Here is a 16,370-nt window from a genome sequence, read left to right on the forward strand (position 1 = left end):
CAGACTGTTGCTTCCCATTTTGCCAGAAACTTGCATAGCTTCCACTTAAGGAAGGCACTCGGATATAGCCTCCTTGCGCTCCGGAACTTCTGAACCTACTCCATCAAGAAAGGGGAGGTTAGAATCACTCAGTCCTAATTTAACCCTTCCCAATGCCAGTGACACCAAACAGGTACATGATGGATTCATTCTGGCCCCTGAGGAATACTCACATGCCAATGGTAATATTTGATGAAACGGGCAACACATTTGCTGATCCTCCTCCTATCTGAGTCAATGTTTTCTCTGGCTGAACAACTGTCCAGTTTGATTTAAGATGGTGTGTTCTGTGATGGCAGATCCATTTGATGCTGGAAATATTCCAGTGTGCAATATATGGCAGGAGGTTAATCAACAGCCCATTCTGGTTTGCAATGTAATCTCCATAGGAAGCTCTCATAAATAGTGCAGAGTTTAACTTGATCAGGATGTCAGTGATGGGCCAGATTCTCTTGGTCATGGAGGCTTAACAGAACAGAGCTGTCAAGAAGATATGTCAAGATAAGGTACTGGAAATCGATATTCCTTATACACAAATATTTTGAAATCTATTTATTTGTTCCAAATCTTAATTTTGTCTGGAACATACTAGTTTAATTCACCAATGGACTGAATTAGTGCTGTTTGGATTCTGGGGAAGGCTTCTTTATGTTTACTTACATCTGGTTGATTTACACAAAACATAGCCTTTAGTTTGGAAACAAGATCGAATTGGGGAAGGGCACCTCCATGTATCATAGAATCACAGGATGGTTACAGCACAAAAGGAGGCCTTCTGCCCATCATGAACATGTTGGCTCTCTGCAATTCACTTAGTGTCACCCCCCACCTTTTCCCCCGTAGCCGTTATGTCAAAGTTTTGTAACTTAGAGGCTTCATGGCTACAATAATAGAGTAATAAACAAAGAGATTTAAGCTCAAAGCCAAACTCAAATCTGTTGGACTGACAGTGAAGGCAAAGAGAGAATTGGCCAAAGTGGGGCTCCCTTCTTATTCCATTCAACAGTGTCCTCTGGTGGGCTGAACAAGGAAAAGCACCGATAGAATCTAAATCAAATCTTGACAAACTAGGACATGCACAGAGGCAGGGAACAAACTAATCTGAATGTGTATTTTGTTAGACTTCAATGCTGCTAAACACTAATTCCCGGTAAGGAAGACACATTCGATTCTCCGATATCTCAGTTTCTAAATACACTCTTTGATGTGAAAATGGGTCACACAGAGGGAGTTAGCCACATGGGTTGAGCTGAGGGAACAATGGCACACTGCAATTGGTTTAAGTGTCCCATGTTTAAAGAAATAAAATTCAGCCAGAATTCCTGCTTCTGCAGATAATTACAAAGAATTTGCAGCTCAAAAATTGACCAATCGGCCCAACTCGTGTTTATGCACATGAACTTCCTCTCACTCGGATTAATCTAACTCTGTAAGCATATCTTTCTATATATGTTTATTTTCTCCCTCCTGTGCTTATCTTCTTATGACCTCTGGACATTCTAAGATGGTTATATTTTAAACTGTCTCTTTTAATTCAAGATAAAATGGAGAGGGACATGTGATATCCTACTAATTCTGCCTGACAATAGGCATTTGTGACCTGGTTGCCACGGGGACTGGGGGCTCAGGTCAAATCCTATTGAAACTCAAGTGCCAGCTTTCACACCTGAACACAAAGAAAGAGCCAGCGGGCTTTGCTGTGTGGAGACTTACTGACTTATAGACCCTGGTTAGAGAGAAAGAGAACCCCAGAGAGAGAGAGAGAGAGAGAGACTGGGAAACAGCAGATGCTGCGAACAGCAGGGAAAAAGGCAGTTCTCTGTAAACCACCTGGCACAATGTGGGTGGGAGCTTGTTCTCTAACCAACGAGATGAGAGCTGTGGAAATTTAAGGACACTGCAAGATTCACCCTGGTGAGGCAGTGAGAAGGATTGAGCCTCGCTGCTGGAAATCAGTTCGGGAATTCTCAGAAGATTGAGGGAAATTACTTCCAACAGACACTGGAAGTTACGAATCAACAAAATGGGGAAAATCAAACCTGTTGGCAGCTGCGAGTAACTTTGGGTGGTTCCTGTAAACACTATAATTCTGCAGAGAGTGCAGTGTAATGTATAAATGTGGCATGGTGTTTTCAGTCATGTTAGGAAGTTAAGCGGAGGGTATCTTTTCTGTAGCTTGCTGTGTTAGTTGCCAACTAAGTAATGTTTAGTTGGGGTTGGCTTTAGTTTATTTGTTACAGTAAAGTCATAAAATGTGAAATCTTGTTGTGTGATCCTTTGAGTCAGTCCATGGGAATTTAAATCTTATTTTAAAACGTTATTGATTTCTATGGGGATTGTAACAAACCAGCTTCCCCTTGAATTTAGCTGTGCGATTCACCTCAATTCCTCCATATGAAAGCACATTCCATATTCTCACCACAGCCAGCTGACTGTGTGATAGCTGGCCGATTTCTCACTACCTGCTATCAATCAGTCATCAAGGTGCCAGTTTGACACCTGTAGTTACCAGGAGCATTTCAATGAGGGCTAGAGTTCATGGCTCAGTTCTCAGGCAGACATGAACGGAACAATCATTCCACATGGATCAGTCACTCCACATGGATCCATCACTCCTCTCCTTTAATGAGTTACCAGATAACAAAAACTCCAAACAAAATCCTAAAATGACAATTCCTTCCCCCAAAAATAAGATGCCTTGAAGACTTTCCATTATGCAATTTCTCTTGTGGCTTCTTGTTCATTGTTAATAGTTCACCTTGTGCTTTGATTGCCATTTTGCCCTTGCTCAATACAGGGCCTGCATATCCAGGCATAACATAGTTTGAAGGGAATGGGTAAGATTTCATTAGGTTCAAGCTCAAACCCTGCCTTTTATGTTTGTTTCTCAATGAATCTTTCCCTGGGCCAATTTCATGCATCTTTGTGTTGTTACAGCACTAAATCTGATTGTCTTTGGAACAGCATCTTTTATTATGAAGGATTTGCACAGTTTATAAAAATGGATTATTCTGGCTCATCGCCAATTCCGTTACTGAATCAGCAGACTGTCTAGATAATTACTGTCTTCATTATCCTGCTATCTGACTGATTCATGGATGGAACAGAATAAAGGATTTAACCCTCGGTGGGATGCATAAGCAACGTCTCTCTTAATTTTGCATTGCTTAATTTCAATATGAAATGGAATGCTTCCTTGTGTTGGGCACATAGTATTCATGTCAAGCATTTACAAGTCAAGTATAGGATAAGTAACTGTGCTCCAACAATATCCATCACATAATAACATCTATTGTGTAAGGGTGATTTCTTTCTGTTTTCACACCAGTTATGCCAATTAGGAACTAGATTGCTACAACAGATAGCCAAGGGAGAGAAGCAACTTGCATCCCATCAATCTGAACTTTATTCAATCTCACGTTCCAGTAATGAAACAATAGTGTATTAACTTGCTGCTCTACCCGATTCCCCTAAAACACTAAGGTTTTTAATTGATTCACCACTTATTGTGAATTGAACTTTCACTGGTATCTTGTGATCAACGCACTAAAGAGTAGTGGGGTATGGATATGAAGGCACATTGCCCTGTACACTGAGTTCCTTAACAGAGGCATATTTTAGGTGGATGATTTGGCAACTCTCTTATAAATGGAGAAAATGTCATGCTACTCAATCCAGGATGCACAGACCTGTTCAAGGACACATCAAGGGTGACATCTGCAGAGGCTTGAGAACAGCCACCAGCTCAAATAACTATTTTTTTTAACATCTCCTTCATCTATGTCTCTCAGAATTTTAAAAGCTGGATCACGCTTCTCCCAATTCCCCTTTCCATTGGATGTAAGTCCAAATTCATCAAGTTTTTAAATATAATTAATACCTTCATGAAAATATGAACATTCAAATTAGGAGCAGGAGGAGGCCACTGGGCCCCTCAAGCCTGTTCTGCTATTCAATAAGATCATGGCTGATCAAATTGTTACTTCAACTCCACATTCCTGCCCTACCCCCAATAACCATTCACCCCCTTGCTTATCAAAAGTCTATCTATCTCTGCCTCAAAGATATCCAAAGTCTCTGCTTCCACTGCCTTTTGAAGCAGAGTTCCAAAGATTCACAACCCTCTGAGACAAAAAAATTCTCCTCATCTCTGTCTTAAATGAGCGACCCCTTATTTTTAAACTGTGACCCCTAATTCTAGATTCTCCCACTAGAAGAAACATCCTCCTACATCCACCCTGTAAAGGCCCCTCAGGATCTTAAAGGTTTCAGCACTTCTAAACTCCAGTGGATACAAGCCTAGCCTGTCTATCCTTTCCTCAATAGACAACTGTCCATTCCTGGAATTAGTTTAGTAAGGCTTCTCTAAACTACTTCTAATGCATCATTCATTAAATAAGGGGACCAATACTGTACACAGTACTCCAGATGTGGTCTCACCAGTAAAACTGAAACATAACCTCCCTACTTTTGGATTGAATTCCCCTTGCAATAAACAAAAACATTCTATCAGATTTCTTAAATACATGCTATATCTGCATACCAGCCTTTTGAGATTCAAGCATTAGGACACCCAGACCCTTCTGAATCTCAGAGCTTTACAATCTCTCACCATTTAGATAACATGCTTCTTAGAATCACAAGGACAGAGCGAAGGGTGGGAATCTATAATCCTGAGGAGGGTCTTGAGATACTGCGATGAGTTGCACTTGAGTAGAGAAGGTTCAGGGGGAATTTAGCTGAGAGTTTTAAATTATGAAAAGTGTTGATAAGATGAATGGGGTTAACTATTTCCTCTGGTTGGGAAGTTGGTGAGTGGTCTTCAATTTAAAGCTGTCTCTGAAAGAGTGAGAAGAGTTCCTTCACACAGAAGGTAGCTGGAGTATGGAATGCTTTTCCATGGAGAATAGTTGAAGCATTGCCTCTTTGAAAGGCAATTGGATAAGTATTTGTAGAAAGAAAGCTAAGGGGTTATGGAGAGATGGTGGGGGGTGGGGACAGTAGGATTCATTTGGATCAGCTTGGGAAAGGGCTGGCAGAGACACAATGGCCTTTTCCAAGCTGAAAAAATATTTGGTTCTATAATATAAAGTCACTCTTTGAATTCTTTAGAACATATTGTTATCTTTTTGAAGGTAGTAGTGTGCCCAAAATTGCATGTAATATGCAAAGGTGACCCATATCTGAGGTCTATGCAAGATGAGAATGTAAAAGATTCAATTGATATCATCAAAGGGCTTCCAATGTAATGTGTTGACAACCTCGCCTTGGCTAGAAATTTTCTTTGAATGATCAATGTTCTCAGTGAGATTGCCAATCTCAATCTGATGAAAGTATTACTATTGCCTGCAAACTGAGTACTCACCAGCACCTTAACCATCTGCTCAGAATGCAGGGTTTGGACTGAGTTAAAAGTACTGGGTGGAGCATATTCTGTCTAAGTAGTCAATCTCAAAGCAAAACAGCACAATCAATGAAAAGTGTACAAAGTTCCTACAAATGGGTGCTAATGAATACAATTCTAGCATTTTACCTGCATCACGACAAATGGGTATCACTATATAAGTCTATCAGAACTATGCTACATGTGGCATCCACTTGCATTCATTCCTATGTGAGCATTCACACCTGTTGTCACAAAGGAAAAAATACAAGAAAATGTCAGAAGACTTGCATGGGTCTTCAGGACTAGGCTGCTTATGATCTGTGAATATTTTGTTCAAATCTGCAAAAGACCCAAAAGATTAATCGACTACCAAAATGACCTAGTGTATTTAAGCAGTGATTGGCTGAACGTCAAAGACCAGCCTTGATCCCTGCTCTTTGCGAAGTTAATTAAACTCAGGTAAAGTGTAAATCTGAGAGATCGCCCTTGATCTACAGATATATTTAACCACCACTCGTATGGCCTTGGATACATTTGTATGGTTTATACTCAAAACAGTTCTGATCCACACAGTCTTGAAAGGAGTTCTGAATAACTTTCCCTGATTAGCTTCTGCCATCTACCTGTTGCAGAGAGAAATGCTACTTTAACCTGTCCCACATTGAAGACAGCTGAGGATGTTTTGTTGCATGTGTGAAGTCATTGCATCCACAGATTTGTGACCCTTAAAGGGCAGCATTTTCTGGCCCCGCCTAGTGCCGGGATCGTCCGGCCCCATTGACAACCAATGGACTTTTGTCTGGGCCGCCGAATCCCCTGCTGCAGGTCCCACCACAACGGGGCTGGGAAACCCCGGCCTTGGTTTATTTTTTATTTGTTCATCAGATTTAGGTGGCACTGGCAAAACTGATGTTTGTTGCTAATGCCTGATTGCCCTGCAATGATAGGTGGTGGGCTTTCTCCTTGAACGGCGGCAAGTCTGGTGGGGACAGTGGTGCCATGATTGTGTTAGGTCAGGAATCCTTTGATTTTGACCCAGAAGTTACGAGTAAATAGTAATATACATCCAAGTCATCCTTAGTGTCTTTTCTTTGAAGTGTGTCATGAAGAGCTTCTCTGATTCATCCCAAATGGCTCTTGCAGTGAGCAGGCATGGACACATTGGGTAAATAGCCATCTTCTGTGCTGTAAGCATTCTATGATTCAATAATTCTAAGGAATTCCAACTTTGTTTATAGTGCTAGCTGTGACAAAAGTCTCGCCTGCCAACTCTGGTGTGAGAATGCTGCCTTTTGAAATGATCAGTTGAAGGTTGACTTGGCTGAGCAATATGAAAGCTTCGATTTGAATTTAGTTGGTGGGAGACAGGAAAAACTGTTTGACTAGCAGTAAATTATTATTAAGGGCATGCTTTCTGTCCATTTAACACACAGTGCTTCTGGGAGTGGGGATAAACACTGCGGTTCAAGGGCAGTTCAGAAAACTGGCTGCTTACTTGCTGTAAGTATGACATTGACCTGGTTCCTCACATTTGTTTAAGATGTATATCTGTATCAGGAAAGATTGAGTGGTTAACTATTTCCATTCATTTTAAGATTTGCAGCAGCAGTCCTCACCATTTTGGAAGGCCCATATTTCATTGATGTTGTGTTTGTCCAACGCTGTCCAACGTAAGTAGAAATATGTATTTCAGTGGCCTTTACAGTCCTATTGCTGCAATAATCCTGTGTGTCTCAACACTACATGCTGACAACAGGGCTGACATCTCCATCATGGAATATAAATACTTACCAGGGAAAATATACACCCTTGGAAAAATAAAATTCACACTGCACCGGATCTCCTCATTCGCTCTGAATGGTCACCTGACACTCAGTGTAAAGTTGATGGAAACACCGTTCGCATCTGTAACTCAGGTTTCTGCTGAAGCTACACCAGCCAATTGGAGGACACTTAGAAAATATCAACAGGTTAGACAAAGTCAACATGGATTTATGAAAGGGAAATCATGTTTGACAAACCGACTGGAGTTTTTTGAGGACGTAACTAGCAGAATAGATAAGGGAGAACCAGTGGATGTGGTGTATTTGGATTTTCAGAAAGCTTCTGATAAAGCCCCACATAAGAGGTTAGTGTGCAAAAATTAAAGCACATGGCTTTGGGGGCTATATACTGGCATGGATTGAGAATTGGTTAGCAGACAGGAAACAGAGAGTGGGAATAAATGTGTCTTCTTTGGAGTGGCAGGCGGTGACTAATGGGGTACCGCAGGGATCAGTGCTTGGGCCCCAGATACTCACAATATATATCAATGATTTGGATGACGGAACCAAATGTAATATTTCAGCATAAAACTTGGTGGGAATGTGAATGGTGAGGAAGGTGTTAAGTGGCTTCAAGGTGATTTAGACAAGTTGAGTGAGTGGGCAGATACATGGCAGATGCAGTATAATGTGGATAGATGTGAAGTTATCCACTTTGGTAGAAAAAACAGAATGGCAGAGTATTACTTAAATGGCGATAGATTGGGAAATGCTGATGTACAAAGGGACCTGGGTGTCCTTGTACACCAATCACTACAAACAAGCATGCAGGTGCAGCAAGCAGTTAAGAAGGCAAATGGTATGTTGGCCTTCATTGCGAGATGACTTGAATACAGGAGCAAGGATATCTTAAAGTAGCTGTACTGGGCCTTGGTGAGACCACACCTGGAATATTGTGTGCAGTTTTGCTCTCCTTACCGAAGAAAGGATATACTTGCCATAGAGTGCAGCAAAGGTTCACTAGACAGACTCCTGGGATGGCAGGATTGTCGTATGAGGAGAGATTGGGCTGACTAGGCCTGTATTCACTGGAGTTTAGAAGAATGAGAGGGGATCTTACTGAAATATATAAAATACTGACAGGGATGGACAGACTAGATGCAGGGATGATGTTTCCTCTGGCTGGGGGTCTAGAACAAGGGGTAACAATCTCAGGGTAGATGGTAGGCCATTTAGGACTTAGATGAGGAGAAACATCTTCACTGAGAGAGTGGTGAACCTGTGGAATTCTCTACCACAGAAAGCTATGGAGGCCAAGTCACTGAATACATTTAAGAAGGAAATTGATAGATTTCTAATCTCTGAAGGCGTCAAGGGGTATGGGGAGAGAGCAGGAATATGGTGTTGAGATAAAGGATTAGCATGATCATATTGACTTTTAGAGCAGGCTTAAAGGGTCAAAAGATCTACTCCTGCTTCTATTTTCTATGTTTAGATGTTTTTAACCCCCCCAGGAAATCCATCCTTTATTTTATCTGGAAAATTCTCATCCTCATTGATTTTTTCCTACAGCCTCTCAAACACACACAGACGGACACACGGATATATGCACACGCCTTCTAAGTTTTATTTCCACCATCTAAGAGTGATGTTTTGCCCTTTGAATCATACCCTTAGCATTAATCATTTACATTTACACTATAAAGTCAATAGTCACTTTCGTTCTCCTTCTGTTTTGCTCACACAACAACTGCTGACTTTCCAGACATTAAATGTTTGGTGGAAAAGGCCATGGTTTAAGCAGCAGCCAGTAAAAGCACCTCCTTTCAGAGGAAATTTTAATAATGTGGTTGCAGTGTCTCGTTGGATTGTCCCTTGGCCCAGGAGAGAATCTGCTTTCACATCTCAAAACAAAAAAAGTGTGCACTTAAACCCACCAGGTAAAATTAACGGTTTAACTTGGTTTCTTTGCTCTTTCTTGTATTACAATATTACTGTGAACCGTAAAATTCTATATGTCACTCTTGTCCTTTTAGCACATTTTTCGATAAAACGAACAGCAAGATTTGGAATATCTGGAAGAAAGCGATGAGGCCCAATGGTTTACAGAAATTTCTTACTTTCATCTTCTTGTCTGTGGCTTGCTTCTTGCATCCAGTTCTTATCTGGCATGCAACTATTCCAGGCGAGTGAAAGGCTTATTGATTTATTAATTTGCAAGTAGATTTTCGGTTCTTTCTTTGTGCCCCCATCCCCATGTTCCATGTGACATCTTTACTAACTAGTAAGAGAATAGGTGGGCAGCAATAACACCATAAGCCATTGTGTTGCAATTCCCATGGAGGCCAATAACTTTAAAAAAGATATTTGAATTTCCAGTGACTGGAAGGATCACATGACAAGTTTCAAGTTTTAAGACTTTTATTGTAACAAACAAACACAAGGCAATAAATTCTAAGCACTAAGATAAAAGCAAAATACTGCAGATGCTGGAAATCTAGAACAAAAACAAAATTCTGATGAGGGGTCATGCGGACTCGAGACGTCGGCTGTGCTCCTCTCTGCAGATGCTGTCAGAGCTGCTGAGTTTTTCCAAGTATTTTTGTTTATCTTCTAAAAACTATTCAGGAGGCAACTTATATTCTAAACCACAGACAAGTTTTCCCACTTAACTTTTAAAATCACTGAAAATCCATCACTACCATTGTACTTTACATTGCCTCTTGAGTAGATAATTCATTCTCCCGGAACCAGGCCAAAGCTATTTGCATCCTTTATCCTTTCCCAGCTGAGTATCTTCTAATCCTAAAACTGGCTTTCACTGTGCAGGTTACACTGAAGATTCCTTCCCTCAAGCCCAAGCTAGGCAAATCCTCAAGCCTCCTTTAAATCCTCACAAATTCAATGTCTTCAATCTGACTGCAAGCTCCCACCAACATTTTGTGTAGAAAATAATAGGGTCAGCATTTTCTCTGCCTCAGGTAGAAAACTAGCTGCCTCTATCTCTTGCCCTCTGCTTCTCAGATGGCTGCAGGCTGACTTGTGTCTGAGAGTTCCAGGGATATGCTGGAAAACCCTGTACTCCGATATTACAATGGCTTGCTAAGGACTCTTTCCCTCTCAAAGACCATTTCTATGGCAACAAGTATCACATGGGCCTTGTATCCAGTTAGAAATTATAATTAGCTATTTTCTAGACCCTCAACTCCATTCTACCTTGGAATTAAACAGACAGTTTAAAGTATAGCCATTTATAAAACCTAATAATAACCTTCTCAATAAGTCTCTTGACTTGGGTCGCTCTTGTCCCCATAGCAGCCAAGCTGCCCATGCTTGTTGGTGGGCAAAACTCAGAGCAGTTCACATGACCCGATTTATCCCTCCATTTTACCTTAAATTAAAGAGAGAGTCCAAAAACAGGCTGATAAACTTCATATTTGTAACAATTGCTGTGAAATATGAGAGAGTGGTATAGGGTGATTCTAACAGTTAAGCATAATCTTCCCAAGTGAAGACCATTGCAAATTACTCACTTAATATTTCCACTATAGATTCCTTTAGTTTGTAGAAACATTTTTGTTTGCATCTTGTTTGCCTTTGAACAGGGCTAGTCAGCTATCCTTTACCATTCACACTACCTTTCTTTGATTTTGAGCATATAATCACTTACCAGATTTTTAATTTTGTTTTTAAAAGCATTCCATTTATATTCAACATCAGTGTCAACACCACTCTGTAGGATTAACCAATTAACCTGTTCCAAATCTTCTGTCATTTTAGTGATGTTTGTTTTTTTGAAATCTTATATGGTTGTAGATTATCAGGGGCTTTGGTTCTATCAGCCAAGTGAAATTATTATAATGTTGTGATCATTATTGCCCATGTGTTCCCCCACATGGAATTCCTAATAGAGGTTCATTACTAAAGATTATATCTAATATCTGCCTACCCCAGCTACCACACTGACATGTTCACTGAGTCAGCAAACAGTTCCTGTGTAATTTCAACCAATTTTCAGCTGCATTTCCTCCACAAGGGAGGTTAAACTATTGAATTCTAGGAAAATTAAAGGCACTCATCACCCATATGAATATGAATAACAGTGATTAGTTTAAATAGTTAAATGCCTCCACTGAATAACAGGAATGGAATGTTATGCAAGGAAATGAATGACATTCAATGGCATTACCATCACTGTATTTCCCCAGTGTCAACATCCTGAGGGTTACAATTGACGAGAATTGGGGCAGGAGATTTAGGGGGAGGATGTGAGGATGTGAAGAAAAACATTTTTACCCAGAGGGTGGTGACGGTCTGGAATGCACTGCCTGGGAGGGTGGTGGAGGCGGGTTGCCTCACATCCTTTAAAAAGCACCTGGATGAGCATTTGGCACATCATAACATTCAAGGCTATGGACCAAGTGCTGGTAAATGGGGTTAGGTAGGTAGGTCAGGTGTTTCTCACGTGTCGGTGCAGACTCAATGGGCGAAAGGGCATCCTCTGCACTGTGTGATTCTATGATTCTGAGAAACTGAACTATACCAGTCATATTTATACTTTGGCTGCAAGAGCAGGTCAGAGGCTAGGAATGCGGTGGCAAGTAACTCGCTTCCTGACTCCCCAGAGCCTGTCCACCAGCTACAAGGCACAAGTCAGGAGTGTGATGAAATAATCTCCACTTGCCTGGATGAGTGCAGCTCTTGCAACATTCAAGAAGCCTTACACCATCCAAGACAAAATGGTCACTTTATTGGCACCCCATCCACAAACATTCACTCCCTCCATCTCTGATGCACAGTAGCAGCAGTGTGTGCCATCTACAAGATGCACTGCAGGAACTCGCCAAGGCTCTTTAGACAGTACCTTCCAAACTCATGACTGCTACCACCTAGAAGGATAAGGTCAGCAGACACATGGGAACACCACCAGCTGGAAGCTGCCCCCCAAGTCACCCACCATCCTGACTTGGAAATATATCACCGTTCCTTCACTGTCACTGGGTCAAAATCCTGGAACTCCCACCCTAACAGCACTGTGGGTGTACCGACACCACAGGGACTGCAGCAGTTCAAGAAGGCAGCTCACCACCACCTTCTCAAGGGCAACTAGGTTTGGGCAATAAATGCTGGCCTAGCCAGCGACACCCACATCCCATGAATGAACAAAAAAAAGGAGGCTTATACAGCCAAAGGTAATGAAAATCTACAACTGATACCATAATTCACAATTTAATTAAAATAGCAAAAGAGTTTGAACAGATTAACTGGTTAACCCGACTGAATGGTGTTAACATCAATGTAGAATATTTACTGTCATGCAAATAATACAGTAATTTTGGAATCATGTACAAAAAACATTTTTTTAGCATTTCAAATCCAATTCTGATTTACCTGTCAGAATCCAGAATTATAGTTTTCACAACTGCAGTTTTGAAATTTAAGGGTATATTTTCTACTCATAAACTCCACCTCTTTTCCGATATCTATTCTCAACAGGTGAACCTCTATATCAAGACAAAGGCAGAAAATTTACAGCTAAGATAAGGGACCTCGGAGTGTTCCATAACACTTTTCAATGAAGTGTTGTATTGTAGGAAGCACTGCAGCCAATCTTTGCATAGCAAGCTCCCACACAAACAGTAATCAGGGAATAACCAGATAACCACTTTTAGTCATGTTGACTGAGGGGTAAATATAGCCCAGAACATCAATGCTCTTTTTCAGATAGAATCAGGGGATCTTTCACACCCGCCTGAGAGGACAGGCAGGGCTTTATTTAACAGCTCAGCAAAAAGCCTATGATAGTGCAGCACTCCTTCAGTAGTGCACTGAAGTGTCAGCTTAAATTATGTGCTCTCAAGCCTCTGGAGCAGGACTTGAATTTATAACCTAACCCAAAGGCAAGAATCCTATGTCTGAGTCATGTCTAGGGTTGCCAACCCAGGCTGGATATATTCTGGGTGTCGTCATGGAAACCTGGCAGTGTGGCATGAGTGGTTTTGGGTTGGGGGGAGGGGTGACTCTTCAAATCTGGCAGGTCACCTACCCAATTGATTGAGAAACAAATTCGGCATCTGCAAACTATCCATTCAACAGAATGAATTTGCCGCCTGCTAAATTCAAAAAGTGGAGAAAACAATGTCCATTCACCACACTAAACATGTAATCCTGAATGACTAAAATTTTGCAGATGAGCATTGTCCTTTTCTAATTGAATTTCTGTTCCATATAATTAACGTTGACATCGCTCATCATCTCGGTTACTTTTTATTTGTTTTTTTATGTGATTCCATTTCTTTTACTCCCTCTCTAAGGCCCTTAATGACTACACACAAACAAACCCTCCTGAAGTCAAGACTCCAAGGGAAACAGTAGAAGTGGAAAGTAAATCGTGGGCAGGAAAGATTTTATCTTCTGCACAGTAAATCTAAAATGACCACAACTAAAACCTGTTTGCTTTATACCACAGACAGAACTCCCCAGTATACAGAGGAACATGCACACCTGTAAATGAGGCTCAGTGACCTCAGTAGGCTGGGAACTACTTAGAAAGAAACAATATGTGCTTCTGTGCACAAGCGCAGTATGTGCAGAGTGCTGCAAATTGAGTTGGGGTGTGTCCCTGTGACACACCAAGAACACAGAATGCTGGAAATGCACAACATTTGTATTGCGAAACGGCATTCCAATCTCCTGGAGTGCTTTCGTTAGCCAGCAGGAGATTGATGCCAATTCCAGTAGACCCCTGGCCATTTGGGCAGGGTTGGCAAAGTCCTCAATGTGAAAATTCATGTATTATCTTTTTTTTTTATATTTTGAAAAATATTTAACAGTTGCAACTTTCAATTTGAATGCTATTGCAACATAGGCAGATTGCAACACTAATGTTGCCATGACAATCTCTTTCAGGGGCCATGTTAATAGTAAGCGGTCTTGCATACTTTGTGCTCAATCTGAGAAAACGATTTCAACAAAACATGCTGGACAGCACACAGAGATGTTCCCAGGAGTATATCACTGCTGTGACTCTGACAGACGCCACTGAGGTGGAGCAGACATACAGCTTCCATCATGGCATTGAAAAGAAAAAGTTAGCTGTTGTAAACTATGTGCGTAACATCTTCAAGCTCAACAATGAAAGACCTCTATCCAATGAAGGTATACGAACACCTCCAGATCGCGTTGCTGGTAACACAAGCATGAATGTGAAGAACAAACACACAGCATATGAGGAACATATTTCTAAAATTATACCATCTGTGCCTGATGGCCCAGAAGAGCAAGAAATGGAATCAGAAGAAACCACATCTGACAAAGTACCAATTATACCAAAGTGAGGACTTATTTCACACTATAGTATAGTCAAAGCCTAAAGACTGACATTATGACTGAATATTGACATCAACACACTGATGATTTCTATGTGCAGAGAGAAAGCTTTCTTTTTGTATAGAGCCTTTTACATCTCCAGAATATCTGCAAGCAATTCACAGCCACTGAATTACTTTTTGAAGTGTAGTAATTGTTTGTTTTGAAGACAAATGTTGTAGGATGTTGGATACTTTTCAGTAGATCTGAAAAAGCCTTGGGAGTCATACATAGGTTAAATGTAAGCCATTATTGACTCTTAGAACTATTTACAAATATACAGCAAAGGGTACAAGCTGGGAGCTGTCTCCATGCTTGCAGATACACACAGCTCTGTCCAACACTGGATTGATTGTGGGTGTGGGTCATGTGCACTCTTACATCACTGTGTGGGCAGCACTGTACTCAGTCCCACATTAACCCAAATGTGCCAGACCATTACACGACAGTAATGTGCCAGACCAACACTGTACTCAGTCCCACATTAACCCAAAAGTGCCAGACCATTACACGACAGTAATGTGCCAGACCAGCACTGTACTCAGTCCCACATTAACCCAAATGTGCCAGACCATTACACGACAGCAAACGCTGCAAACAATTTGTGCACAACAAAGTCCCACAGTCAGGCTGTAAGGTGAGCGGGTTTCTTTTGTAATGTTGGTCAGAGGATCAATGTTGGCCTGTACGCTGTGAGCAAAAGTGCCATTGGGATCTTTTACGTTTAACTGACCAGTAAGCTGGGGCCTCAGATTAATGTCTTATTTGATAAATTGCATCTCTGACAATACAGCACTCCCTCAATACAGCACTCATGTTCTAGAGTATGACTTGAAGCATGACTTTCCAATTCCGATTGGCACTGACACTTATGACCAATGGTACTAAATACTTGATGGTATAAGCATGATTGTGTGACCCACTAGGGCACCGGAATGCTGAATCCCACCAGTGGGTTTAGATGGATGATGGGAGAGCAGTGCCAAGTGGAAGCAAGGTGCCTCCCTATTGGATGAAGGGAAGGATCAGAGTGGTGTTATAACCCCGTAGCTGTAATTCCCCTTCTTGTAACCGTTTCAAAGAGCAATGCATTCACGCACCACATTCACCCAAGACAACTGGGGAGAAAAACAAAGGGATTTCATACCACTAACATATAGAATAAAAGGTGAGGAATTGTTGCTTTCTGAAGCAAAATCATAAGCACCTGGTTTTTGAATGCATTTATAATCACACTAGTTATAATGCCTAGAATAAGTTTTATCTCTTGATAATGTTTCCAACCTAACTATAAGAGAACAATTCTTCATCAGGGGCAATTAACTGGATAAAGATGGCTGACTGCTGTGTAGCTGAGCACAAAATGTATACACTAATTACTACTAAAGGTCAACGTTGAGATTACTTTTGTTAGTTCACTTTTTCATTCCTGGTTCACCCCTACCCTTTTTGAGTCCCTTGTGCTTCCTCCCTTTTCACAACCAACAATTAAACAGGCTCTTTCGCGGGGTAAAAGAAAACGATTAGTTCTGCTTACATTACCAATGAAAGCAAAGTTCTCCTGGTTTTGCAAGGATTATTAACAGAGTTGGTGTTAACTTGTCTTGATAAAGCCACATGAAGGATCGGGCTACCTCCCCTTCCTGTCCTGTCCTGCTACAGCTGGTGCTGCTCTGCCAGGGTCCTCATTCCCTCCACCCATTTCTCTTCCAGACTAAGTGGGATCCTTAGCAAGATGCATAAGGCCAAACACTCCCATTCCACTAGTAACTCGTATGGGGCTCCAATAAGGTGGAGTAGCACAACATTTATTC

The 16,370-nt window shown here is 41.2% G+C and overlaps 1 protein-coding gene across 1 annotated transcript; it reads left to right on the forward strand.

Annotated features, from left to right (window-relative positions):
- The first annotated feature begins 4,816 nt into the window (after positions 1-4,816).
- Positions 4,817-14,564, forward strand: tmem72 (transmembrane protein 72). The gene is made up of 5 exons (XM_041176218.1): positions 4,817-4,838; positions 6,859-6,925; positions 7,021-7,095; positions 9,225-9,373; positions 14,098-14,564. The coding sequence occupies exons 1-5, from the start codon at positions 4,817-4,819 to the stop codon at positions 14,523-14,525; spliced, it is 741 nt and encodes a 246-aa protein (XP_041032152.1). The 3' UTR covers positions 14,526-14,564.
- The last annotated feature ends 1,806 nt before the right edge of the window (positions 14,565-16,370 follow it).

This window comes from Carcharodon carcharias, chromosome 28, assembly GCF_017639515.1.
Source record: "Carcharodon carcharias isolate sCarCar2 chromosome 28, sCarCar2.pri, whole genome shotgun sequence".
In the NCBI taxonomy this organism is placed as follows: domain Eukaryota; kingdom Metazoa; phylum Chordata; class Chondrichthyes; order Lamniformes; family Lamnidae; genus Carcharodon; species Carcharodon carcharias.